The sequence below is a fragment of the Syzygium oleosum genome, unplaced genomic scaffold, assembly GCF_021117445.2.
Source record: "Syzygium oleosum isolate NSW1041296 unplaced genomic scaffold, Sole_v2.1 Sole_v2.25, whole genome shotgun sequence".
Classification (NCBI taxonomy): domain Eukaryota; kingdom Viridiplantae; phylum Streptophyta; class Magnoliopsida; order Myrtales; family Myrtaceae; genus Syzygium; species Syzygium oleosum.
Genome location: NW_026607509.1, coordinates 2,181,776 through 2,208,188, shown reverse-complemented (window position 1 = coordinate 2,208,188; position 26,413 = coordinate 2,181,776). Strand labels below are relative to the sequence as shown.

At 41.2% G+C, this 26,413-nt stretch overlaps 1 protein-coding gene and 1 long non-coding RNA gene across 2 annotated transcripts; one reads left to right on the top strand and one right to left on the bottom strand.

The window, feature by feature from the left end:
- Positions 1-4,059: 4,059 nt before the first annotated feature.
- LOC115668689 (putative disease resistance protein RGA1) lies at positions 4,060-6,549 on the bottom strand. Its single transcript, XM_030590098.2, has one exon. The coding sequence runs from the start codon at positions 6,547-6,549 to the stop codon at positions 4,060-4,062; it is 2,490 nt and encodes an 829-aa protein (XP_030445958.2).
- An 18,244-nt stretch (positions 6,550-24,793) lies between these two features.
- LOC130134921 (uncharacterized) lies at positions 24,794-26,029 on the top strand. The gene is made up of 2 exons (XR_008814449.1): positions 24,794-25,171; positions 25,263-26,029. It is a non-coding gene; the product is annotated as an uncharacterized LOC130134921 (long non-coding RNA).
- Positions 26,030-26,413: the final 384 nt, after the last annotated feature.

Genomic DNA, 26,413 nt, shown 5'->3' with positions numbered 1-26,413 from the left:
TTAGGTGAAGGAAGGGTTGGATAGAGTTGTATGTAATATGGAGTGGAGATTGCTATTTTCTAATGCTGAAGCCTTCGCATTGCGGACTATTGGTTCTGACCATAATCCGATAGTCTCTCTACAATGAAGTATATTGCAGGCCTTGAGGAGAGCCCATGGACCATTAGAACCCTTGTTAAGGAGTGCCAACAATTGATGGCCTAGAAGAATGGTATTTCCTTAGTCTTTTGTCAAGGAAGGCCAACCATGTTGTGGATTGGGTGGCAAAGGCCCATCGGAATGACTTCCTTAGTCCGTTTTGGCTATAAAACCCCTCCAACCACTTTGGTCTTCGTTATGTTAAGAAATAGGACGCTCTTGTTTTTCAAGTTCTAGTCAGTAATGAAAGTAACTTATCTTTTGACCAAAAAAAAAAAAATCCAAATCTAAGTTATCAAGAAACTTCATCACTTCTCTATGCATTGCTTACTAAAGCAAGAGATCATTGGTCAGGCAAACAATCAATTGGAAAAGGAAAAACAAAACATTATAACCTAGATTTTTTCAAGTAAAGAAAAGTCACATCATACATTTCTTCACACAATAATAATCTCGTCAAGTAAAGAAAAGTCACATCATACATTTCTTCACACAATAATAATCTCCATCTCAAGAATCGGAAAAATTTTAATCTTGTGCATACATTATTTGCATTCTGCATTGATCACTATACTTGATACATTCGACTGTTAGACAGGGTATTCGTGGGTTGTAGGGGAAATTACCAAAAAAGTCTTAAACCTATTATAATTATATTAATTCAGTCATAAACCATTCGATTGTACCAATTTAATCCTTAACCTTTTCACAATTTGTCAATCAAGTTTTTTCAATCAATTTTGGCTGAAAATTGGTAACGTGGATAATTTTTGCAATTTGTTTTAACTTTTTAAAATTTAATATTATTTTTTCTTTTTCTCTCTCTTTTTTTTTCCTTTCATTTTGGCCAGCGATGGCTTGCTATGAGCCTTGTAGCCCTCGCTAGATTTGGGCGAGGGCCGCCTCACCTGCAGTTGGTGGGGCCATAAAGGCCCTGGCGACGCCATTGCAGCCTCGCTGGTTGCGAACAAGGCCTTTGTGGTCCCACTGGCTACGGGCGAGGCGGCCCTTGCCCTGATCTGGCGAGGGCCTGGGCGAGGGACATAATCCTCACAGGCCAAAATGAAAGGAGAAAAAAAAATTAAAAAAAATAAAAAAAAGAAAAGAAAAGAACAAAATATTATAAAAAAATCAAAATGTTATTAAAATATTATTAAAAATGTCCACGTCAGCACTGGCCATCCTACGCCATGTCATGTAGAATGCCTAGCATTCACGTCAGCGATTTCCGATCAAAATTGGCCGATGGACTCAAATTGACAAAATGTGAAATGGTGCAGGACTATTAAAAGATTTAGGACTAAATTGGCACAATTGCAATAAGTTTAGAAATGTTTTGGGTAATTATCACATGGATTGTATTATACTGCATATAACCAAGATTACTTAAGTTATTCGGATAGTTTTTTCCGTTTACCAAGTCATGGAAGTTTAAAAAAGCCTTCGCATATTAGTGGAAATGTGAAAGTTGTAGGAATCCTCTGTGCCCCTTGGTTTTCCATGTTTATGTCGGGAACCAAATTCTTTTCTTTCCCTGAAAGAAAATACACATTTCAATATGGTCCTTCATTAAGCTTATTTATCACTAAGCAAATTTAACTTATTCATTTCAATATTTACAGTTTGGACATATAGAGTTCGTCACCTGTGGAAAGAAAACTCTTCACACGGTTGGTGGTGGACGAAACAGATGTTAAAAAGAAAAAAAGCTTAGAGTCTTCTAAGACTCGTAGTGAAAATTATCCAAGTTGTGTATTTTAAAGAAAAATTGCGAACTGGCCCTTTAACTTTTCTCTTTGATATATATTGTCAATCTACTCTTACAAAGTTTTAAAAATGAGTTCATTCACCAAAATGGCCCTGTTTGTATTCTATAGTCTAAGATGTCAATCAAAATTCTCTTTTTTGATGGGTAATATGGATTAAATCACCTCGACAACTAGTCCTAACCCATATTTCACTGTCATTTCATTGCAAATTGTTATCGTGCAGAGTCTTGGATCAATGTTACTCAATCCCAAGCGTTAGTCAGTTAGTCTCAATTAGTATCGATTGGACTTGAGTAGCTTTCAGTTGGTCATTAGGTCGACAATGGGTCGGTCCTCAATCGGTGCGATGGGTCGTAAGTTGTAGTCACTTGTCCCATAATGCCTATCCTTGTCCTTAATCCCCAATTGATGGGCCTCAAGTAGTCGGCCCAATTCCCTAAAAAACCTCCAACTTTACCCTTTGTCCCAATTATATCCCAAACTTTTTTTTGTCTTATAAAAAATCTCAATCTTTTACTTTTGTCCCAAATCTACCCAATTCACTTTTCGTCCAATTTTTTAATATTATTTTTTATTTTTTCGAATTTTTTTTATTTTTTCTTTTCTTTTCTTTTTCCTTTCCTTTTCTTTTTTTTTTGTTTCACCTTTGGGCCGGTCGCCGGACCGGCGACCGGCCAGAGGCGGGGGCCGGCGGGGGCGAGGCTCGGCCTCGCCGGCGTTGGGCGAGGCCGAGCCTCGCCGTGGGCTGCGAGGCTCGGTCCCGCCGGCGTTGGGCGGCCGAGCCTCGCCGTGGTGGGCGAGGCCCGGCCTCGCAGGTGGGCGCGAGGCTCGGCCTCGCCGTTCTTGGACGAGGCCGACCTCGCCCGGTTGCGGCGGGGCCGACCTCGCTAGCCACGGCGAGGCTCGGCCCCGCCGGCTATTGGCGAGTCGGCCTCGCCGATCTGGCGAGAACTCGGCCACGCCGGCCGCCGGGCGAGGCCGAGCCTCGCCGGCTATTGGCGAGGTCGGCCCGTGCGCACCGGCGAGGTCGGCCTCGCCCGGCAGAACGCGAGGCCGAGCCTCGCCCGGCGGCCGCGGGGGCCGAGCCTCGCCCGGCCACGGCGAGGCTCGGCCCGCCGGCTATTGGCGAGGTCGGCCCGCCGGCTATTGGCGAGGTCGGCCTCGCCGGCGGCCGGCGGGGCCGACCTCGCTGGCCCCCGCCTCTGGCCGGTCGCCGGACCGGCGACCGGCCAGAAGGTGAAACAAAAAAAAAAAAGAAAAGGAAAGGAAAAATAAAAAATAAAAAAATTCGAAAAAATAAAAAATAATATTAAAAAATTGGACGAAAAGTGAATTGGGTAGATTTGGGACAAAAGTAAAAGTTTGAGGTTTTTTATAAGACAAAAAAAGTTTGGGATATAATTGGTACAAAGGGTAAAGTTGGGGGTTTTTTAGGGAATTGGGCCTCAAGTAGTCAGTGTCGTCGACAAATTCCAATTTTGAAAAGATTTTACAATTTTCATATGTGTCAATCAAGAAAGCATGATAGATTGTCGCATACATGTCGATGGACATAGGAAACCTCATTTTGAATCGAGGCTCCATATATGGGAGGCGCCTTGAAATTTTTTCATTCTCAATTTCTAACTTCTTAATTTATGAGAATATGAACATTGAGATGCTTCGACTATTTTTTTATTAATTATTTATGTTGAGAAGTAAATTATCCCCCAAAATACGAAGTCCCGCATTAGTTGTTATGCATAATCCAATTTTATCTCACCAATAAGAAATTCAGAAAACAATAAAACCAACCGGGCATACAGATACAAATACGATGTCTTCAGTGCACACCACACAAACAGAAAAGAAAGAGACACGATAAGAGGAAGGAAGAGTCGTGGAGTTACAGGAGTTTCAGAGACATTGGCATTGATCAACCAAACAGAACGTTCTTGATCTTGAGGGACCAAAAGGAAGTTCCGGCTGGCAATGCAACACATAGGTTCCGTCGACGTTCTCTCGTGCAAATGATTTTCTTCAGATTCCAAGGCATGGCATGGCAGTTAACTACGCATGTAAATTAAGACTATAAGGAACATGATCTCAAAACATCAACTTTTGATTCATAAACGTGTCGAAAAAAGAAGGGGAGTTTGCTTTTACCGATGGATCAATTTGAATCTTCTTCTTCTCCGCAACTGCTCAATTCTTCGCAATCAGATATCCTCAACTTTGTCAATGTGGCAATGCGGCTAATGCCATCCGGTAAAGAGGACAATGCAGGACAGTCTTCAATCTCCAGTGTTCTTAGAGAAGAACAATTTTGAAGCCACTCGGGCAACACACTCAAGTTGGGACAATTTGCAATTTTTATGCTCTGCAGTGTACTTGCAGAACCTTCAAGCCACCCGGGTAAAGAAACTAGTTCCGGTAATTCCACGAATCCGAAGGATTGAAGCCTCAACTCATTACTTTCGCCTTCTGGCAACCTCAAGCTCTCGCAGTCACCAATAAAGAGATCCTTCAATGCCTTCAGATTCTTGATGCCTTGTGGTAAGGAGGCCAACTTCGGACAATCTACAATGAACAACTTACGGAGCGACGTGAGCAAGTGGATATCATCGAACAAGGCCTCCAAATTCTTGCACCCTTCAATGAATAGCCACCGCAAAGAGGTCAAGCATCCTATTCCACCCTCTGGGAAACGCCGCTGTTTCGTGGTTACATCCAAACTGCGGAGGCTGATCATATTCCTAATGTTTGCAGGCAATTCCTCGAGTTCCGTGCACGCACCAAGAACTAAGAACTGCAGATTGTGAAGCTTGCAGACCGATTTGGGGAGTTTCTTGATATCATAGTTGCGGCCTAAACTAAGATACCTCAAATGCTTTAGACGGCCAATGGAACTAGGCAGTAAGTCAAAGCCACAGTCTTCTAGCCATAGCACTCGCAAGTGCTTAAATCGTGAAATGCATGTCTCCAGAAAGAACTCCCCAGAGGAACCCTTCTCAAACGTGATGGTACGAACGCAACCAAGTTTGCTCAAGCAGCCGCATAGTTCGTCTTTCGGTACACGAGATGGGTTGGGGAATGATATATGTCGAGTCGTCGGGGAAATATCCTGTCCCCACACTTCCATGGTGGACGTTTCGGTTTGTGCCACTGAAATGGCGAGTTCGCGAATGAGGTCATGCATTCGGAACCTCACCACCAGAGAGTCTTCCTCGACAAAATCAATGAAGGATCTCGACCACAGATCCTCCAAGTACTGCCATCCTATCTCTTCCAGCTCCTGATTATTTCCGCTGGATTGGATAAGCCCATTCGAGATCCACAGTTGGATCGCAGACATGTTACTGAACCCGCTGATCTTTGGGAATATCGAGCAATAAGCAAAACATCGTTTCAAGTAAGGCGGCATTAGATCGTAGCTTATTCTCAGTGAAGGTAAAATATCAGTTTGTAATTGCCACATCTCACTATCTCTTACGTATTCCCAGTCACTCCGGTTGTTTTTCGAATACAACAAGCTTCCCAAAGTTTTCACTGCCAGAGGATTTCCTCCGCACTTGCTCACGATTTCCTCGCCGATTGCCATGAGGTCCGGGCGATTCTTCTCTTGCCCTTGATCGAACGCGCACTTCACAAACAAAGTCAAAGAATCCTCCAGCGAAAGGTCGGCCAAATTACATGGGGGGACAGTACCCATGATTGAGGCGATTGATTTATTCCGCGAAGTCACGATGACTTTACTCCCTTCGGAAACGCCTCCTAACAAATCGCTCAATGCCACCCAATCCTCCCTTCTCATTGCCCACACATCGTCCATTATGCATAAACACCTTTTGCTCTTCACGAGGTTTCTTAGGTGATTTTGCAGCGTTTCAAGACTCCAGCTATCACATTTTGTTTCGGCACTAAAAGATTTGATGATGTCTCTTATTATCTTCTCAACTTCGAATTCTACCGGCATGGATAACCAAATTTTGTTGTCTTTGAAATGTTCGTTTACCCTATCATCATTATATACCAATTTAGCGAGAGTTGTCTTTCCGGTACCCCCCATTCCAAGAATCGGTACGACTGTTATCTTTCCAGCTCCACCATCATCTGATCCTATCAACAGCTCTATTATCCTTTCCTTTTCTTTCTTCCTTCCAATCACATTCAGAGGGGCTACAAAAGAATGAGTTTCCCTCCGCGGAACTATAGTCTTGTCATGAACGTTACTCGACAAGTTGAACTTAATTTTCTCTTCATCGATCCCATCAAGTTTCTTCCTCAATTCTTTCATATTATGTGCCATCTTAAACTGGAAAATGAAGTTGGATATCCACAAGGACAAGTAGCGTACCTTCCTTTTGAAGGTCAAGTGCTCGGTCGACCTCACCCGCCTCAACAAAGCCCTGGCTTCGAATTCGTCTAACACGTCCTCGGCATCATAGCAGAAGTCTTTGAGCTTCGATAGCCAAAGCCTTACAGGTGCCTCTATTGTTTGCTTATGCTCAGCATCGGCGAGCACCTTTTGGATCATTTCTAGCGTGTTCTTGAGCTTCTCTCGGTCATCCTTGATGACCCATACTAGTTGAATTTCTTCAACAGCCGATGAAGCTAGTTTCTCCAAAAGAGGTCCAAGGATGCTAGAGACGACATCAGTCATGGTTGTGATTGGTGTTATTAGTTTTCAAGGAGGTTTAGCCTAGCCGCTATGAAGGAACCAAACTTGTTATCATGATAACACGGTAAGCATGCATGGAAAAGAAACGGCGAAGGACGAGAGACGGAGAGAGTGGGGGCAGTATTTGCGCAGTGGGAAGGGAATTGAGACTCTGGAGAGAAGGACGATGGCGGAGGCAGCAGAGAAGGTGGAAGCTTTCTCTCTCTGTCAATGACGATGGGGAAACGAAAACCTAGTTTCGTGTTTTTATATTATGCGTACCACATGGTGGGTTTAGGGTTTCAATCAGACGTCTTTTTTTTTTGGGTGGTGGGGAGGCACTAGTGGTGGCCACGGGCCGGTTTCGGCCCGGAACCGGACCGGTCAAACCCGGGCCCGGCCCGTTGACCGGGCCTGCGGTTTGGAACCGGAACCGGCCCGTGCCCTATGGGCCCGGTTCCAGAAATTATGGAACCGGCGGTTCCGAGCTCGGTTCCGAAAAAAAAAAAAAAACTGCTGCCCTCTGCCGCCCCTCAGCAGCCCTTGGCTGCTTGGCAACGGACGGGCAAAGCTTTTTAAAAAAAAAAAAAAAACCCCCCAGCCTCGACCTCGCCGGTGTTGGGCGAGGCCGATCTCGCCTACAACTGGCGAGGCCAGCCTCGACCGGCGAGCCTCGCCAGAGGCCGGCCTCGCCAGGTTGCAGGGCGAGGTCGGCCTCGCCCGACACCGGCGAGGTCGAGCCCTCGCCCGATCTAGCGAGGCCGGCCTCGCCCAGCCCAAGCGAGGGCGGCCCTCGCCAGACGCCGGCGAGGCCGGCGACCTCCGCCGGCCCCGGCTATGGCCGGCGGAGGAAGAAAAGAAAAAAAAATATGAACCGGCCCGGAACCGGTTCCGAACCTGAACCGGAACCGGAACCGGCCCGGAACCGGAACCGCCAGGGGAGGTTCCGGTTCCGGTTCATGCTTGGCCACGAACCGGAACCGCCGGTTCCGAACCGTGGCCATGACTGGGAGACACGATGGACCTTTTAGTGAAAAATGGGCTCGACTGCAGATTATGCTTATCTTTAGTTGTCAGTGAACAAACATAATAATTTATTGGGTTAATACCACGAAAAACCCTAAACTGGTACACCTGTGACAATTTTACCCCGAACTATTTTTTTGACCACAAAAACCCCCAAACTGGTACATCTGTGATAAATTTACCCCGAACTATTTTTTTGACCACCAAAAATCCCAAACTGGTACACTTGTGACAATTTTACCCTGAACTATTTCTTTGACCACCAAAAACCTCACACTGATACACCTATGACAATTTTACCCTTGAACTAATTTTTTGACCACTAAAAACCCCAAACTGATACATTTATGATAAATTTACCCTCTGTTAGTGTCCATTAAATTATATTAATATCACAAAAAATCACAAATTGGTAAACTTGTGACAAACAGAGGGGTAAAACCCAAAATCAGTACACATGTCAATTACCACGTGTCATTAAACTTAGCAATTTGACAGTAAAATTTAACGGAAACTAATGGAGGGTAAATTTGTCACAGGTGTACCAGTTTGGGGTTTTTGGTGGCCAAAAAATTAGTTCGGGGGTAAAATTGTCACAGGTATACCAGTGTGGGGTTTTTGATGGTCAAAAAAATAGTTCGGGATAAAATTGTCACAGGTGTACCAGTTTAGGGTTTTTTGTGGTCAAAAAAATAGTTTGGGGTAAATTTGTCACAGGTGTACCAGTTTGGGGTTTTTCGTGGTATTAACCCTAATTTATTTCATTACCCAGTTCAAAATTTTTTATTTAAAAAAAAATAAAGAAGTGAATGATGATTCGAGTTGGAGAGGATTTGGAGAGTTAAAGACGTTTCTATGTAACCGCATAGGTGTAAGCGGGTTGGAAAAAGAAAGCCAAAACATTAGGGAAAATTCCAATTAAAAGGACCCCATTCTCAAAAGAGGACCCAAAGTAAACAGTGTCAAATAAGGGTTAGAAGTGCCTAATTAGTCTCAAATAGGGGCAAAAAGTGCTCAATTCGTCTCAGGTAAGGACCTGGGTTTGCCGGCCGGTCAAATCTCACCGACCGGTGAGCACAGTTACTGTTCCGGCAACCGGAACAGTAAATTTCGTCTCTATTTTTTTTTTCCTTTTTCTGTTTTTTTTTTCTCTTCCCTCCACCAGCCATAGCCTCAGGCGGAGGCTGCCCTCGCCCGACGCCGGCGAGGGTTGCCCTCGCCCGCCCAGTCGAGGGTCGCCCACGCCGGCGTCGAGTGGGCGGGCGAGGGCGACCCTCGCCCGGTTCGGCGAGGGCAACCCTCGCCCCGCCCGACGCCGGCAGGGCGGCCCTCGGCCCAGGGCCGGGCGGGCGAGTTGCGCTCGCCGGATCTGGCCAAGGCGACCCTCGCCAGGGTCGGGGGAGGGCGACCCTCGCCAGGGTCGGGCGAGGGCGACCCTCGCCCGCCCAGCCCAGGCGAGGGCGGCCCTCGTCCGACGCTGACGAGGGTGGCCTCCGCCTGAGGCCAGCGACCTCCGCCGGCCCCGGCTATGGCCGGCGGAGGGAAGAGAAGAAAAAAAAATAGAAAAAGGAAAAAAAATAGAGATGAAATGTACTGTTCCGGTTGCCGGAACAATAACTGTGCTCGCCGACCGGCGAGATTTGACCGGCCGGCGAACCCAGGCCCTTACCTAAGACGAGTTGAGCACTTCGAACCCCTATTTGAGACTGATTGGGCATTTCAAGTCCTTATTTGACACCATATTCACTTTAGGTCCTCTTTTAAGAAAAGGACCCCACTTGGGGTCCTTAATTGAAATTTTCCCAAAACATTATAACCAAGACTTCAAATTACACAAGTCAATTATCATTTATAACCACTCAAATTCTCATTAAAAAGACACGTGATTTTTTTTTTAAGAAATGCAAACTGAGATCTTACTTTTCCCGAAGGAACATATTTATTTTAATCTCACTTAGTAAAGGAAAGTCGCATCATACATTTCTTCACACAGTGACAATCTCCATCCCAAGAATCGGAAATTTTTTTAATTTTATGCGTATATTATTCGTATTCCACATTCATCACAATACTCATTAATTCGACTGTTAGTCAAGGCATTTGTGGACTGTATTATAGTGTATGTAATGGTGATTACTTAACTTATTCGGATTAGTCTTTTCTGTTTACCAAGTCGTGGAAGTGTAAAAATGCCGAATGAGAAAGTTGTAGGAAATTTCCCCCTCTTTTTTTCGACACGTTCATGAATTAAAATTCGATGTTTTGAGATCATGTTCCTTATATTGTCTTGATTTACTTGCATTGTCAACTGCCACGCCATGCCTTGGAATTTGAAGAAAAAACCATTTTCACGAGAGCTGTGGATAATTGATTGTGGGGGAATTGAGCAGAGCACCCATGTTGAAGAAGAAGATTGTGGGGCAATTCGATGCCGTTCCAAATGGATTCGGGATACCTTCGTCTGAATTAAGGTAAAGCAAAAGTGGTCTGTATTCTGCTACCTTTCTCTTTAATCTTTACTTACTCTGTATCTTATAAGATACCACGCATGTTAAACGGATGAGTCGATTTGAATTTGAATCGGATCACAAATAATTCTATCTAAATTGACTTATTAATCTATTTATGATTCATATATTCGTAATATAAATTTTTTGATCCATACCTAACTCACATCCGACCCGATTTTTATTGCGAAAACACTTTCATATTTAACCAAATTTAAGAAAATTTATTTTTTATGATTTAAAAAATATATTTTACTAAAACACTTTCATGCAATGCAAATCTAGTGGATAATTTTTATAGTTTTTTTTAATGAGTCTTTATACATAAGCATTACTTCTTCTTTTTCCATTCAGTCGGATTTTGGTCCTTGACAGGTCGATAATTTTCAGATTCTGGTGATATGCAGGAACACAACAACTTTTTGCTGACATATGTGATTATCGACGGCCGAGATTCAATGATTCAGAACCTTCACAAAGACCCACGTCACGAGAAAGAAAGAGGAAAGGGGTATGGACTATGCACATCGATAGTATCACCTTAATTAATTGAGGCCTTAACAAAGCTCTAGTCAAATCCTTGGGAAGCTGAAAACTTGATAGCACACTGCTCCAAGTCCTCACTGATCTAACATAGAAATAAAAAATGACCGCTCTCGATCTTCTCAATCAACTGGGGACTTAAATTGATTTTCTTTGTTTGATTTCTTCGTATTATAAAAATTAAAATTAATATTACGAAAAATCTCAAATTAATATATATATGATAAATTTATCAAAAATTAATTTTTTGATTATGAAAAACTCCAAATTGATACACCTGTAATAATTTTACCCCAAACTAATTTTTTATCACCAAAAACCCCGAACTTGTACATTTATGATAAATTTACCCTCGGTTAAATTGAATTAATATCACAAAAAATACAAACCGGTATACCTATGACAAGCAGAAAGTAAAACCGTAAAGTGATACACCCGTCAACTGTCACGTATCATCCAACTCAAAAATTTGACAGTAAAATTTAACGAAACTAACGGAGGGTAAAATTGTTACAGGTATACCAGTTTGGGGTTTTTCGTAGTAAAAAAATTAGTTTTGGGTGAATTTATCATATATGTACCAGTTTGAGATTTTTCGTAATATTAACCCTAAGAATCAAGCTATAGGTCCATCAAGTGGGTTAAAAAAAATCAAAAACAAATTATTACCAGCTGTTATTGTAAGAAAATGCTTCGACTTGGATTAGCTTGTTTAATAAGGACTTATTATAGTCTGTCATTGTCTGTGTAACAAATTGTAATTAATAGAAGAAATGGACGAGCACAGGCCACACCCAAACACGCACGTTGCAAGTAGCATCTTTAATCCTTCTAATTATATTAATATTTTCATCGATATTTGTATGTGGGGGCTTGTGTGAATCAAGATCTAATGAATAAAATGATTCCTTTAAATCATCCCTGCTGTAATAAGTACTTTATACAGTTTGTCATCATCAACATAACAAATGCAATTAATAAAGAAAACAAACGGTCAAGGATAATTCAGATCCATGTGACACAGAGTTCTAAATAGAGGTGGCAATATGTGTCAGAATTCAATTTTTAACTCAATTTTAGTGTACTAATTGGTTATAGGACACTAAATATTTTAACAACAGATCGAAATGAGATTAAAAAATCAAAGCCAACTCCATGTGGATTTGCACCAGACTCATATCCAACCAAATTATAAGGTAAAATGAGCAAATAATCTATTACTACTATCGTGTAAGAGATCTCCTTCCGATGTATCCCCGTACTTTTTAATTAAAAGTTGAAATTGGTAATAATAAAATGCTTCGCTAGATTATACAGAGATGGTTTTATTGTTTCTTTACTTGACTGGGCACCATCACCAATGTCCAAGTCTCGACATCCTCACCTCCACCACTAATGGACAAATATTCATTAGGTAGTAGTCCTAAACCCTCTGCTTGTGTGGGTCAATGAAACCATATTAAAAACATAGGAGTAACATTATAATTAACCTAATTGAACGAGAAAAAGATTGAAGTTTAATTTTCGAAATGGTATATAGTTCGAAACATCTCTAAAACAAAAAATGGCCGTGTTATTGATTTGTATATTGAATAGCAATCGTTGATAATGTTTTACTTATCGATGGCCGAGATTTAGTATTAGAGCTCCAACGATTCAAAATCTTAAATGAAGATTCAAACCACTAGAAAGGAGGAGATGGGTATCGACTATGGACATCCGCAATGTAACCTTAGTTAAGTTAGAACTAAACACTATCAAATCCTTGGGAAGCTGAAAACTTGGTTGCACACTTTTCAAGTTTGTCATTGGCCAAAAATAAGAATAGAAAATGACCGCTCTCGGTCTTCTCAATCAAGACAAAATTTGTGAACTTTAATTGATTTCTCCGCCTTATAAAATCTAAATGGCACTTCCATCAAGTGGCCTAAAAAAATGAAAAAAACAAATGATTACCAGATGTTAAAGTAAGAAGATGATTCGGCTAGGATTATCGCTTGTTTATAGTCCATCATTATCGATATAACAAAATGTAATTAATAAACGAGACAAATGGACAAGGACAGGCCACACCACCCACACACACGTGATAAGTAGAATCATTAATCTTTTTCACAAAGTTAAAATTTTCATCGATATGTGCACGTGGGGGCTCGCGGGAATCAACATAAGGTGACAGATTAGGATTTCAAATGTATTTAATTCCTTCAATTAAAAATGTAAATAATTAACTTGAAGTATGAACAAAGGCAACATAGGTTAAAACTGACATTTAGAATAATACATGAAAAATATAGTTTTAGACCCCATGCAACGAACGGACAAGAGTAATGAGTGCGGCCTCGGATCTCTCAAATAGCAAACAAGTTGCGGTTCCACTACTACTAGTAACGTGAGCGAGTGCGTGGTACCCAATGATATTGCTCTTCACGTGATTTCGTTTGTCATTAACCGTGAAATGCGGATCTACTTAGTAGCGCATTAACTTTGCTTAAACTTTATGTTGTTTGTGGAGCCCTACTTCGATCTCTATTTCTTTGTGCCTTTTAAGGCTTCTTTTGTTTATTAAACTCTGCTTTGGAAATCATGATAATTATAATCAAATGAAAGATTCCGTTTTTGCACCTTAGTTTATCCAACTTGAAGGCTCTTGTTTGAAAGCGAAGAGTGACCGCACTTAATTTTCTCAGGGTTCCGAGTGGGCCAGAAACCTAAATGAAAAAGCAAAAAGGAGTCGCATAAGGATACCTTAAGACTAAAGTTGGACCGTCATCTCAATTAAGTGTCTAGAATAAGCCCAGATTCGTTTTTTAGGACTTTTGTAATGTTTGTCGGCCCAACACATTAGGTCAACATATTCAGAATTGATCTTAAATTTGAGATGGAGTTTATAATTTAGCTGGAAATGTGCTATCCATATTAATTTTAGTAACTTTCTCGGCTTTTATTAGGCCCACCATCAATCTAAAATATAATTTTCACATTCATTATTGGATGGGTGACACGTGGAAGAATTCAACGGCCAAATTAACTCCAAATACACACGCGACTTATCCAAGCATAATAAAATTTACTGACCATATAATATTTAGTCAAAAAATTTACTAAGCATCTTGAAAGTTATTTCGATGTATAAGACAATCACTAGGGTTAATACCACGAAAAACCCTAAACTGGTATACTTGTGACACATTTACCCCAAACTATTTTTTTGACCATAAAAAACCCCAAACTGGTATACCTGTGACAATTTTACCTTGAACTATTTTTTTGACCACAAAAAACCCCAAACTAGTACACCTGTGATAATTTTACCCTGAACTTACCACCAAAAACCCCAAACTGGTACATATGTGACAATTTTACCATGAATTAAAATTTTAATAATTTTTTTATTTTTTCGAATTTTTATTTATTTTTATTCTTTTCTTTTCTTTTTTTTCATTTTCAAACTCGGCCGGTCGCCGGTCTGCGCGACCGGCCAAAGGCGGAAGCCGGCGGGGCCGCCTCGCTGCGTCGGGCGAGGGCCGCCCTCGCTGCGTCGGACGAGGGCCGCCCTCGCTCGCCCAGGGGCAAGGGAGACCCTCGCCCGCGCAGCGGTAGGGTCGCCCTCGCCGGACGCCGGATCCGGGCGAGGGCGACCTTCGCCTGCGTCGGGCGAGGCCGGCCCTCGCCAGCTTCCGCCTCTGGCTAGTCGCCGGACCGGCGACCGGCCAGAGGCTGAAGATGAAGGAAAAAAAAGAAAAGAAAAGAAAAAAGAAAAAATTCAAAAAAAATAAAAAAAATAATATTAAAAATTAGTTCGGGGTAAAATTGTCACATGTGTACCAGTTTGGGGTTTTTTGTGGTATGTTCGGGGTAAAATTGTCACAGATGTACCAGTTTAGGATTTTTTATGGTCAAAAAAATAATTTGGGGTAAATGTGTCACAAGTGTACCAGTTTATGGTGTTTTGTGGTATTAACCCAAATCACTAATCACATGCGAATGCTACAAATAAATGAAAAGTTACCACATCACATAAGTTACGTTTCAAAAGGCCTCTCGCCATTTAGATTGATCCAGCCTACTACACAAAGAAAGGAACAATGGTCTGAATTTTCATCATTCATTTAGCATGAAAACATCAAAGATGTTGTTTGTATATCAAAATAACTAAACATTTACCTGTCCCTCAAATTAGAAGTGACTAACTAACAACAATTTGCAACTCCCAAATCATCATGTCATCAACCAACATCCAAAAGGCCTATCATGAAATTGCCACGAATTGGAATAGAGATTGCCCCAAAAAAATTAAATAATAATAACTAATAAAAACACGAGAAGCACCGATGTTGAGAGAACCATTTCAAAAATATAAAATATAAAAGAAAGAAAGATAAAAAAAAAGAAAGAACGAATAAATTGAAACTAGCTCAAAAAGGAAGAAAACAAAAGCTGAAGGAGTTGCACTTTTCATCGTTCATCACAACTGCATAACGGAGGCATAGCTGGGAAGCTACCTCAAGCTAGGCAAAGGTGCACCTTGGATTAAGCTGAAAAATCTGAAGAAAAAACATGTCACATGCTTTCCTACACAAACCAAATCAACTTAGCAAGACCACTCAGAATACGAGGCAGTATAAATAGCATCAACATTGCAATTTGAGATATGCCAGGGATGGATTAAGCTCAGGATCTTTCTTTGTTTTTCTATTTTTCTGTTCCCGAAAATCGGTTTGGAACAAAAATCCGTTTGGTAATACAATTTCCTTTTTCTATTTTTGGAACAAATTTTTAGTTTAGAAATAGGTTTGGAACAGAAATGAGAAGTAAAAATTTTCTACTTTTCTTTTTTTGGAACGAAAAGAGAAATAAAAACTCTTTTCATTATGAGCGAGGGATGAGGGGTTCGGATACTTGGCTAGTACAGGGTAAAAGTGATTGATCCCTCGTTTTCGACATCGTGTAAAGCTCTCTAAATCTTCAAGTTCGACAAATGTCTTCCCCTTTCGCTTGAGAGAAATCGATACTAGGGGTTTGGTATTTCACCAATGCTCGAGGAATAATCTACCTCGGGAGCACTTTTATCGAATGTCATCACCTGAAAAATAGAGTTGCCTCCATATTTGAAAAGGTTGAGATGACCCCGACCAATGGAGTAACGCTCCATAGATTTCCACAAACCAAACCTCCTCGTTGTTACTCTTTTCTAGTTCTACTGCCCAGGTCGAACCGTCTGGGACCTTGAGAAGCATCGACTTAGAGAGATTATTTCCGTATCTCCTTCAAGAACCTTTTTGGAGTTCCCTATTAAGAACCCAACTCAAAGTAAGTTCAGGGCACTCATTCATCACAGCTAGATCCAAAGTGCAAAAGCACAAAAAGGCATAGAATTAAGAACTTTTACATTTTATGCGGTCATTTGAGGAATAGGTTCCAAAAGGTGGTTCCGTGCAAGTGCAGATTTGAATGTGAATAACCGTTGCTCGTTTTCATAAGAGTAATGCGTTTGGAAATAATTGACAAAATGATGTGATAGTCTTACCCGCAATTTTGTATAGCAATTCTATGAATTAACTCTTTTAGTTGCAGTGTTACTCTTACTTGATAATATTCATACGACATGTGTGTAAAAAATTGAAAACTTTTACTTTGATTGGTGCCTGACCAGACGCAACCTTACTCTAAACTCCAGAACGAGAAAACGTTACACTTTGAAAAATAGGATTACTCGAAAAAGATGAGCTATTTCGACTCAAACAATTGTAAAGATAAGAAGAATAGAAAAGGTCAACTTGAACTCGACCATACCCATGGCTTAGAAAAATCCATCACGCATGCAGTGAAGGATGTTCCTTGTTGCCATTAGAGCCAAATTTTGAAGAAACAAAGAGGCTTTTTTATTGCAATGACCCGGTTTGCATGAACCCAAAAGCTCTCACTCATTATATTACATGATTTTCATATGAGACCCAAACGATATGCGTTGAATCCAAATATCGCTCATAACAAAAAAAGAGGCAAAAATAAGGAAAGGTGCAATTGGTACCCTGGGTCCGTCATTGCCAATTGTGTAGGACTTATCATACGAAGTACATGCATTCTTGGGCTTGGGTTACACTTTATCAGATTGGGTCCGTTATAATCATTGCTCATGTAAGTCTCACGTGTGTCACATATAGGCTTAGCCAATCAACGATCGACATGGACTCGACTTAATGGACCTAGTACAAGCAAGAAATTCCCCAATGCATCAATTGTTAGGACTCATCGAGTCTATAGTGGACCAAGGTCACACAAAAAATATACCCATTGCCAACGGCTTTGCATCTTAGGCTTCTGCATCTTTTACCACAAAAAAAGAAAGGAAAATAGACCATTCAGCGGTAGTGTAAAGAAAATTTTACGGTGATATCTTTCGCGCTTAATTTGTATATTGTAATTACTAAATCTTTGGCTACTCGGTTCCTCCCAAAGGGGGCAAAATAATGGAGAGGAGACTCCTTCATCCTTACACAAAATCAGCAGAGGAGGGAGAGAGAGAGAGAGAGAGAAGAGTGAACTTGCAAGTAAGATCAGAATGAAGCCTCGATATTTTGTTTTCCCGAGTTGATATGGTTTGGATCGGAAACTATATGACGTCAATTTTTCTCAATGTGCCCATGGGGGAATCCTAATGACTGAGTAACGTGAAACCAGAAAAAGAAGAAGAAGTAAATGTAGTCGCTTGAGTGTTCTCTCCAAGCCCAAGTGAGAGGATGGACAATCACATGAATGGTAAACTAACTGAATTTAGCCATTAGTGGAAAGCTGGCATGCATGACTAATCGGTACTGGGCCACTGGCCATACCTTTCATTAAATGAAGAGGACCTGCGGAGACTTCTATAGTTGGTGGAATGGGGACACCCACAAATTGCTTTTACAATGACGATAGAGCCCTATGTCTAAAGTAAAAAAAGTAAAGGCATCCTTCACAAATTCCGTATCTTTTGTTGGATTTCCGATTCAGACCCGTCCAAATTGATTTATTTTCTTATTTTTTAAAATAGCATAAATAACATAAAAAAATAATTAATATCATAAAAAATCTCAAACTGATACACATATAATAATTTTAATTCAAATTAATTTTTTGATCTTAAAAAATCTCAAATTGTAGAAAAAAAGGCTACATCGTCATTGTAAAAGCAATTTGTGGATGTCCCTTTCCACCGATTATAGAAGTCTCCGCAGGTCCTCTTCATTTAATGAAGGGTTAATACCACGAAAAATCCTAAACTGGTACACTTGTGACACATTTACCCCAAACTATTTTTTTTACCATAAAAAACCCCAAACTGGTACACCTGTGACAATTTTACCCCGAACATACCACAAAAAACCCCAAACTGGTACACATGTGACAATTTTACCCCGAACTAATTTTTAATATTATTTTTAATTTTTTTGAATTTTTTATTCTTTTCTTTTCTTTTCTTTTCTTTTCTTTTTCTTCAATTTCAACCTCTGGCCGGTCACCGGTCCGGCGACCGGCCAGAGGCGGAAGCCGGCGAGGGCTGCCCTCGCTCGACTCGACAAGGGCGACCCTCGCTGGATCTAGCAAGGGCGGCCCTCGCCGGCGACGGATGAGGGTTGTCCTCGCCCGACGCCGGTGAGGGCGACCCTCGCCCGACACCGGCGAGGGCGACCCTCGCCTGACCCAGGCGAGGGCGACCCTCGCCTGTGTCGGGCGACCCTCGCCTGACCCAGGCGAGGGCGACCTCACCGCGTCGGGCGAGGATAGCCGTCGCACAGGCGGGCGAGGCGCCCTCGCCGGCACGCGGCGAGGGTCGCCTCGCCGATGCCGGCGGACGCCCTCGCCCGATGCCGGCGAGGCGGCCCTCGCCCGACGCAGAGAGGAAGCCATTGCCCGATACCGGCGAAGGTCGGCCTCGCCGGATCTGGCGAGAGGACGGCCCTCGCCCGACGCCGGCGAGGGCGGCCCTCGTCCGACGCCGGCGAGGGCGGCCCTCGCCCGACGCAGGCGAGGGCAGCCCTCACCCGATACCGGCGAGGGTCGCCCTCGCCGGATCTGGCGAGGACGGCCCTCGCCCGACGCCGGCGAGGGCGGCCCTCGCCGGCTTCCGCCTCTGGAAGATGAAGAAAAAAAAATAAAAGGAAAAAAATAAATAAAATAAATAAAAATTCGAAAAAAATAAAAAAATAATAATATTAAAATTTTAATTCAGGGTAAAATTGTCACATATGTACCAATTTGGGGTTTTTTGTGATAAGTTCAGGATAAAATTGTCACAGGTGTACCAGTTTGGGGTTTTTGATGGTCAAAAAAATAGTTCATGGTAAAATTGTCATAGGTGTACCAGTTTGGGATTTTTTATGGTCAAAAAAATAGTTTGGGGTAAATGTGTCACAAGTGTACCGGTTTAGGGTTTTTCGTGGTATTAACCCTTTAATGAAAGGTATTGCCAGTACCGATTAATCATGCACGCCAGCTCTCCACTTGCACAACAAACAAACGAAAGAAATATGGGTGAGCGGTTCCCAGTCCGATCCGGTTCCAAGGTGGAACTGGGAACCGGACCGAGAGAACCAGTTCCCAATTTTGGGAACCGCGGACTGGACCGGTTGGTTCTAGGACCGGGAACCGGTTACTTAGAGTTTAGGGTTTTTTTTTTGTCAAACACTTAAGATTTAGTTCACATTTTACTAATTTTTGTCAATAAATTTATGTCAATGAAGTTCACTTAGGGTTTAATTCATATTTTACTATTTTTTATCAATGAATTTATGATAACAAAGTTCACTTAGAGTTTAGTTCACATTTTATTAATTTTTTTAAAGAAAAAAATAACAAAAATATATATTAAATAGTCGGTCCGGTCCGGTCCGGTTCTCCCTTGGAACCGGGAACCGGACCGCCCGAAAACCGATTCCGCTTTTAGGAACCAGGAACCGGACCGATAGTCCCGAGAACCGGACCAAACTCGTCGGTCCGGTCCGGTCCGGTCCCGGTTTGGACAGTCCAAGTTGCTCACCCCTAGAAAGAAAGGAGAGCTCCACACATGTTGAGAACGGGAAAGGCCTAAAAAGGAGAAATGAACAGCTCTCTTTTCTCTTCTTTTCTTTTGCAGACCATCAACAATTGGAGTTGGCCGACAGCTGTGTTGCGAACTTTTCTTTACTTCAATAATGCAGTGGACCGTTCGCACATTTTCATCGTGTTGGGTTTTATCTGGCGCAAATTCAAAATATATTTTAATAATTTCTAACTTTCATCGAACTTATTTTATTTAACATCGATAATTGGAACTGGAGAACTAATTCAAATCAGAGACATCATGAAGCAATTCGAAGTGTGATGCTTACATTTTACTTCCTTTTTTTATGTTGTGATTTATGCAATTGGACTCTTATTTAATATTGAATAGCAGCTACACAAATATCGACACCTGAAATCATTTAATATTTATTCCATTAATTTCTAATATTCAGAAAGTCTTTTTCTAATTTTCAAAATTGTGGATGAAAAACTGCACACACTTCTAAGGGTTAATATCACGAAAAACCTCAAGCTGATACATCTACGATAATTTTATCCCGAACTAATTTTTTGACCATAAAAAACTCTAAATTAGTATACCTGTGACAAATTTACCACAAACTAATTTTTTGATTACGAAAAAATCCAAACTAGTACAACTGTGACAATTTTACCCATAACTAATTTTTTAACTACAAAAAACCCTAAACTGGTACGTTTGTGAAAAATTTACCCCAAACTAATTTTTTAAGCACAAAAAGCCCAAACTTGTACAATTATGATAAATTTACCCAAAATTAATTTTTTAACCCTAAACTTGTACACTTGTGACAATTTACCCTCCGTTAAACTGGATTAATATCATGAAAAATCACAAATTCGTAAATTTGTGACGGTAAAATCTCAAACTGGTACATCTATCAACTACCACGTATCATCAAATTCAATAATTTGATAGTAAAATTTAACGAACACTAACAAAGGGTAAATTTGTTACATGTGTATCAGTTCGGAGTTTTTGGTGGTTAAAAAATTAGTTCGAAATAAAATTGTCATAGGTGTACTGTTTAGGGTTTTTTGTGATAAAAAAATTAATTTATAATAAATTTATTATAAATATATTAATTTATAATTTTTCATGATATTAATCCAATCGAAAACGTAGAAAGACAGCATATTTCGACCAAAAAAAAACAAAGAAAGAAGGACAACGGACGAGCCGTACGTGGAGTTTCCACGGGTGAATGCTCCGACAAAACTATTTTTTGGGGGAGCATGGTTTGGAATTATCCTGAAAATAAAAAGGGTTTTGGACAGCGCACGCCAGGCTGGAATTGGAAGGCTAGAGCCCTGAGGTGTACGGACGAGAGCAGCAATCTACTGCTGCTGCGGTGCTCTCGCCGTAGGCTAATTTAACAGCTGTTCCGCGCAGCGCAGGTGCACCGTACGCCTTTTTCGGGCGAAGGGGAGGGGCTTTGAGATCACGCGGCTGCCACAAAGGCACCTGCCAGCTGGCGCAATCATAGCGGTCGGGTCCCCCCGCGGACGCTGGTCTCCCTCCTCCTCCACCGGCCATTGCGCCCTATGCTGCAGCTGCTGCTGCGCCTGTGTGGCTCTGATTAGGGGTGAGCAACTTGGACCGCCCAAACCGGGACCGGATCGGACCGGACCGGACCGACGAGTTTGGTCCAGTTCTCGGGACTATCGGTCCGGTTCCCGGTTCCTAAAAGCGGAACCGGTTTCCGGGCGGTCCGGTTCCCGGTTCCAAGGGAGAACTGGACCGGACCGGACCGACTATTTAATATATATTTTTGCTATTTTTTTCTTTAAAAAATTAATAAAATGTGAACTAAACTCTAAGTGAACTTTATTATCATAAATTCATTGATAAAAAATAGTAAAATGTGAATTAAACCCTAAGTGAACTTCATTGACATAAATTTATTGACAAAAATTAGTAAAATGTGAACTAAATCTTAAGTGTTTGACAAAAAAAAAACCCTAAACTCTAAGTAACCGGTTCCATTGGACCGGAGCGGAACCGGACCGGACCGACGGTCCGATCCAGTTCCCGGTCCTAGAACCAACCGGTCCGGTCCGCGGTTCTCAAAATTGGGAACCGGTTCTCTCGGTCCGGTTCCCGGTTCCACCTTGGAACCGGACCGGACCGGGAACCGCTCACCCCTAGCTCTGATGTTTTCTGATGAAGCGCTTTCTTTTCGGTGCGCAGGCCTAACTTTTTTCCTGCCCTTTTTTTGAAGCACGTAATTTTCTATTTGGTCCGTATCTTTTGTTGGATTTCCGATTCAGACCCGTCCGAATTGATTTATTTTTCAATTTTTTAAATAGGGAAAATAACACAAAAAAAATGATTAATGTCATAAAAAAACCTCAAACTGGTGCACATGTAATAATTTTACCCCGAACTAATTTTTTGACCACCAAAAATCCCAAACTAGTATACTTGTGGTAAATTTATCCCGAACTATTTTTTGGACCGTCAAAAATCCCACACTGGTACACTTGTAATGATTTTACCCCGAACTATTTTTTTGAACACCACGAACCCCAAATTGGTACACCTGTGATAGTTTTACCCCCAATTAATTTTTTGACCACTAAAAATCTTAAACCGGTACATTTGTGACAAATTTACCCTTCGTTAGTGTCCGTTAAATTGAATTAATATCACGAAAAATCACAAATTGGTAAATTTGTGACAAACAGAGGGCTAAAACCTTAAACTGGTACACTCGTCAACTACCATGTGTCATCAAACTTAGCAATTTAACAGTAAAATTTAACGGAAACAAACAAAAGATAAATTTGTCACAGGTGTACCAGTTTGGGATTTTTTGTGGTCAAAAAATTAGTTCGGGATAAAATTATCACAGATGTACCAGTGTGGGGTTTTTCGTGATCAAAAAAATAGTTCGGGATAAAATTATCATAGGTGTACCTGTTTGAGATTTTCTGCGGTAAAAAAAATAGTTTGTGGTAAATTTGTCACAGATGTACCAATTTGGGATTTTTGGTGGTCAAAAAATTAATTCAGGGTAAAATTATCACAGATGTATCAGTTTGGAGTTTTTCGTGATATTAATCCTATAGAATGTAATTGTGCAAGGAATACTTTAAATTAAAGCGACGTCATTATTGAATGAAATACTCACATTAAAGTGATGAGAACATAAAAAAAATGACTTGTGATTTTATAGTAAATCGAAAAGAACTTACAAGGTGGGAAAAAAAACATCAGGCATATGATAATTAATTAATAAAATAAGTTAACGAAAACAATAAATAGGAGTGAAATCAAGTGTGAAATGTGTACTAACATAGGGCAGCTCCTTTAAGTTGTCAAGAGAAATGTAATTCTTTAAATATAAAAAATTTTAAGGCTGCGTGTCGCAATCATTCTGTGCCCGAGAACAGATTTTGTTTAGAAATGATTCTTTTTTATTCTATGCCCGGAAACAATTTCTAATCATTTGAATGCGTTTGGTAACTGCACAAAATTTCCATTCTTATAATAGAAAAAGAATAGAAATGCGTTTGGTAACTACACAAAATTTCATTTTATTAATAATATTTTGAATTTTTTAATATATATTTTTTCTTTTTTTCCTTTTTTTTCTTTTTTTTTTCTTTCCCTTCCGTTCCTTGGCCTGTGGACGGTCTCCGGCGTCGGCGACCGGCCACAGGCTAGGACGTCGCGGCCCTCGCCGCCACCGTCGCCACCCAGGCGACGGACCTGAGTGGCGACGGCGAGGTCTGCCTCGCCGTTGCAGCCATGAGCCGCCCTCGCCGGCCCTGGCCTGTGGCCGGCGGGTGGCATTCCGAAGAACAACAACAAACCAAAAAAAAGAAGAAAATCAAGAAAAATCAGAAATGGAAAAATTGTTCCAGAATCAAGAAGTTTCTTTTTTTTGCTTATTGATTTTGTTCCAAAACTGATTATGGGAGCAATTTTTTGCAAAAATGTGCTCGGGCACAATAAATTTAACAAATGGATTTCTGCTCCTAAACTGATTCTGGGAACAAAAGAAATAGAAACTTTTACTATTTGGCAACTTGCCAAATAGTCTCTTACTTATCAAGAAATTTCCTTTACCTCTCTGTGCATTGCTCCCCAAAGCAAGAGATCGTTGGTCAGGCAAACAATCAGTTGAAAAAGAAAAAAATACAACAGTATAATTAAGATTTCAAATTATATAACTCAATTATCATTTATTTCCACTCAAATCCTAACTAAAAGACATGTCTTTTTTTTTTTTTTGGTTAGAAATGTAAATGGAGATCTTTCTTTTCGGGAAGATACATAGTTTTTTTTATCCTCATGTTATAGTATTTATTTGTGTGAAAAAAATATCAGAGCTTACAACAGCATAAACTATTAAACGAACCAATGACCATGCATTCTTTGCTCGCAAACATCATAAAATGATGATTTTCAGATAGCAGAAAACAATTCCAAATATCATCCTAATCGAGTAAAAAAAAATCGCAACATGCATTTGTTGAATCTTGTGTATACATTACTAGCGTTTCACTCTGGTCAGAAAACACGTTATAGTCGCTGTAATTTGGGGCATTCGTGGATTGTATCATACTGTATATAACCATAATTACTTGAGTTACTCAAATAGTATTTTCTTTACCAAGTAAATTACATCAACAGATGTAATGTGTGAATTCCCCATTATCTTGAAGTTAGATCATGGAAATATTGCGAATTCCCAACCACCAACTCTCGTTTTAAAAAAAAAAAAACCATCGCACATTAATTAAAAATGAGAAACGAGGTGGAAACAGCACTGCCCAACTCACTTAAAGAAAATACATACACCTTTTTATTAGAGACTCTCTCTACAATATCAGTCGAGAGAACTCCATACTCATACATAAGCACACAGATATTTCTAGAGTGGCCAATCCGTTAGCCACACATTGCGGCACTCTTCTTATAAGAAAATATCTTACATGTTGAGATATTTATTCGCAATTATATTCTACTTCAACATCGGATTTCCTCCTCAATTTCCCCGCAATTAATTATTTGCAGATATGTCAATGTGGCAATGCGACGAACGCCGTCTGGTAAAGAGGACAATCTAGGACAGTTTTCAATCCCCAGAGTTCTCAAAAAAGAACAATTTTGCAGCCACTCGGGCAATACCCTCAAGTTGCGACAATCTCCAATCATTATCCTCTGCAATGTACATGCAGAACCTTTGAGCCACCCGGGCAAAGAAACAATTTCCGATGATCCCCCGAATATGAAGGATTGAAGCCTCAACACGGAGCGTGGTTCATTACTTTTGCCTTCTTGCGGCCTCAAGTTCCGGCAGCCGCTAATCCAGAGATCCTCCAATGCCTTCAGATTCTTGATGCCCTATGGTAAGGAGGCCAACTTTGGACAACCTCCAATGAGCAACTTACGGAGCGACGTGAGCGATTGGATGTCATCGAACAAGGCCTCCAAATTCTCACACCCTCCAATGCTTAGCCACCGCAGAGATGTCAAGCATCCTATTCCCCTCTCCGGGAAACGCTACTGTCTGGTGGTTATGAACAAAACGCGGAGGCTGATCATATTCTTGATGTCTGCAGGCAATTCCTCGAGTCCCCTGCACCCGCCAAGACCTAAGCACTGCAGATTGCGAAGCTTGCAGAACGATTTGGGGGAGTTTCTTGATATTACAGTTGTCGGATAAATGAAGAAACCTCAAATGATTTAGACCGCCAATGGAACTAGGCAGTATGTCAAAGCTAGAGCCATATAGATCTATCACTCGCAAGTGCTTGAATCGTGAAATGCACATCTCCAGAAAGAACTCCCCAGAGGAACCCTCCTCAAACATGACGGTACGAATGCAGCTGAGTTTGCCCAAGCAGCTGCGTTATTCATCTTTTGGTACATGAGATGGGTCGGGAAATGATGTATGCCGAGTCATCGGGGAAATATCCTGCGTGAACACTTTCATGTTTGACGATTCCATTTGTGCCACCGAAATGGCAAGTTCGTGAATGAGGTCGTGCATTCCGAAGATCAGGAATGGATAGTTTTCCTAGACAGCATCGAAGAAGGATCTCGACAACAGCTCCTCCAAGTATTGCCATCCAATCTCTTCCAGCTCCTGACTATTTCCGCTGGATTGGATGAGCCCGTTCGAGATCCACAGTTGGATCAAATCAAAGTTGACTAACGTGCGTTTCTTCAGGAATATTGAGCAATAAGCAAAACATTGTTTCAAGTAAGGCGGCATTAAATCGTAGCTTATCCTTAGTGAAGGTAAAATATGAGTTTGTAATTGCCACATCTCACTATCTCTTACATATTTCCCGTCGCTCCGGTTGTTTTTTTTTTAATACAACAAGCTTCCCAAAATCTTAACCGCTAGAGGATTTCCCCCGCAGTTGCTCACGATTTCCTTGCCGATTACCATAAGGTCCGGGTGATTCTTCTCTTGCCCTTGATCACACGCTCACTTCACGAACAAAGCAAAAGAATCCTCCAGCGAAAGGTCAGCCAAATTGAGCGGGGGACAGTGCCCATGATTGAGGCGGTCGATTTGTTCCGTGAAATCACAATGACTTTACTCCCTTCGGAAACGCCTCCTAACAAATCTCTCAGTCCCACCCAATCCTTCCGTGTCACTTCCCACATATCGTCCATTACGAACAAACATCTTTGTTTCTCCACAATACTTCTTACGCAATTTTGCAGCATTTCAACTCTATCATATTTTTCTCTATGACCA

Bases quoted from the DNA above. Each gene is read 5' to 3' on its own strand.
- LOC115668689 (XM_030590098.2), bottom strand. From the start codon at position 6,549: ATGACTGATGTCGTCTCTAGCATCCTTGGACCTCTTTTGGAGAAACTA.